Source organism: Malus domestica, chromosome 03 (genome assembly GCF_042453785.1).
Source record: "Malus domestica chromosome 03, GDT2T_hap1".
Classification (NCBI taxonomy): Eukaryota; Viridiplantae; Streptophyta; class Magnoliopsida; order Rosales; family Rosaceae; genus Malus; species Malus domestica.
Window position 1 is genome coordinate 14,545,558 of NC_091663.1, and position 2,471 is coordinate 14,548,028.

The following is a 2,471-nucleotide window of genomic DNA, read 5'->3' on the forward strand; positions in this document are numbered from 1 at the left end:
TCTCGTTGCCTTGATTGCAGCTGAGATGTTTTCCTTTCAATCCATGGAGCTACAAGGCTCTCTCTAGAAAATGAACCAAATACTTATTATTACTCAAACCGGAAGAATATATGGACCAACAATACATCAAGATAACATATAAATATAAAGTAATACAGTACAACTCTATACTTCGCAGTTTCATTCTGTAGGCCAAGAGTAGTACAGATATAGAAGACAAACTACTGTTTATATATAGATGGTAATAAACTGGTCGTCTAGGCTACTATAGCTAGCAGCCTAGCCACTGCATACACTCATTTAGTTCATGGATGTTCTTTGTACCATTATACCATATATCTAGTACCGAATAATATTTTGCCTCATTTACAGTATGATAAAGTGACCCAGTGATAGGAAGAACCATGACAATATGAACCACAAATTAACCCATTTTCCTTTTGAACTATTAAACCATATATATACATCAAATTTGTGACTTCTGCTCATGAATTCAACCTTATGGGTTACTCGAATAAGTTAGCATTTATTCTACTCCCAAGTGCCAACCACTTCCAACGTTCCCCAGCAGCAGAAAGGCAAACTATATATAGAGACCTATGGTACGTATTTATGCATGCATGAAACCACCAAAATCTTTATCTGCTCATCAGCCTTCCCTTTCTTCAATTCGAACCGGCAGGCCGCCCCTCACGGTGGCAGTGAGGCCGGGGACAAACTGCGGTCTCCTTTCAGGTTCCAGAATCTGAATATCAAACCTCCGCACAAGTGCGACCGCAACACATTTCATTTCCATTACCGCCAATTCCTTCCCCAAACAAACCCTCTCCCCCCCTTGAAAAATCGGGTACTTGTACGGACTCTCGGGCGAAAAAAGCCCCTTCTTCAACCACCTATCGGGCTTGAAATCGAGACAATCCGAACCCCAAATGCTCTCCATCCGGCCCATTGCGTATTGATGGTACGTAACTCTAGTCCCACTCCGTACAAAAGTACCATCGGGTAACACATCATCCTCCTGACAGAACTTGGAATCGAATTGTATCGGCGGGTACAACCTCATTGTCTCATAAAGCACCGCATGCAAGTAGTGCATTTCCCGCATTTGATCAAAACTCGCAGTCGCAAGTCCTTCTCTAGTCGGACCCATGACCTGATCCATTTCCTCCCGGATCTCCCGCTTCACTTCCGGGTGTTTTGCGAGTAAATAAAACAAGCTGGTCAACCCGGAAGAGATGGTGTCACGGCCCGCCAACAGAAAGCTCACAACAATGTCTCTGAGGTACTGATCGTCGTCCATGTTGGCCATGAATCGAGAGAGAAGGTCCTTCTGTGTTGAAAAAGTACCCATTTCACGACGTTGTTTGATCATGCTCTTGGCCAAGTTGTCCACCATTTTAACGGCTTCCTTCAGCTGCCTCTCCGATCCAAGGTTGAAAAATCTCTTTATCTTCCACACGATAGGCGACGACGTCATTGCCCGCTCGGCGGAGAGCTTTGACGCCAAGTCGAAGGCCACCGCAAAGTCAGATATCGGAAGGGATAGCTGGAGACAGCCAGGGTCCAATCCGAAAGAGAATTTGCAGATGTTGTCGAAGGAAAAGCGTCGAAACAGGTCCTGTAAGTCAACGACGCCATTTTCGCCTTCGTTACCCGCAACCGAGGCTAATAACGGAATCAGTCTGGATTGGATTTCGGCGCTCACGATTTCTAGCGCGTAGGAGCGGACCGAGACACTGCCGAGCTCTAAACTCGCCATCTTACGCTGGAACCGCCACCCGTTGCCGTCGACGTTAAAGATTCCGCGGCCCAAAAGGTCGCCAAGAATGGTGGTGAAGAGTTTACCTTTCGGGTAGTTGTGGAAGTTGGTATTGATGATATGCTCGACGTTTTCCGGGTTGGCGGTGATTATGTTGCCGAGGACGTGGACGTGGATGGTTCCGGAGAGCGACTTTTTGAGAAGGTGAGTGTACCAGTCACATAGATTGTCGAAGCTTCCTGACCAGCTTGAGCTCAGAAAGCTTCGACATATGTGGCAGTTGCACCATGGCCGGAGCCTGATGATGAAGATCAGCAACGAAAACAAAGAAAACAAGGATGTGAAAGAAAAGAAGACAAAGGAGAAGGTGCTGCACATGGACTCCAAAGTAGTCATATTTTGAGAGAGAGAGAGAGAGAGAGTAGAGAGAGGCAAGTGGAGAGGAAATGAGTAAGGAAGGGAGCTAAGGAGGGGGTGTCTATATATTGGAAAATATTTGAGTAGGGCAAAAGTTGGGGTGTGTGTTTGTTTTTTTACATTTGAGTGTGTTGTGACAAAATGATAGGCGCGCACAAGAGGGAAAAACGGCATGAGAAACGCGTGCGCAAAATAACAACTAGGGCTCCGGGCTCGGAAGTCATGATCATGGTCACTCTTTTAATATCCCACGTGGTTGTATGTTTCTTATTATTTGTTTCTCGGCTGTGCATGC

At 45.9% G+C, this 2,471-nt stretch overlaps 1 protein-coding gene across 1 annotated transcript; it reads right to left on the minus strand.

The window, feature by feature from the left end:
* Nucleotides 1-210: 210 nt before the first annotated feature.
* Nucleotides 211-2,258, minus strand: LOC103434714 (cytochrome P450 94C1). Its single transcript, XM_008373064.4, has one exon. The coding sequence runs from the start codon at nt 2,153-2,155 to the stop codon at nt 650-652; it is 1,506 nt and encodes a 501-aa protein (XP_008371286.3). The 5' UTR covers nt 2,156-2,258; the 3' UTR covers nt 211-649.
* Between the last annotated feature and the right edge of the window lie 213 nt (nt 2,259-2,471).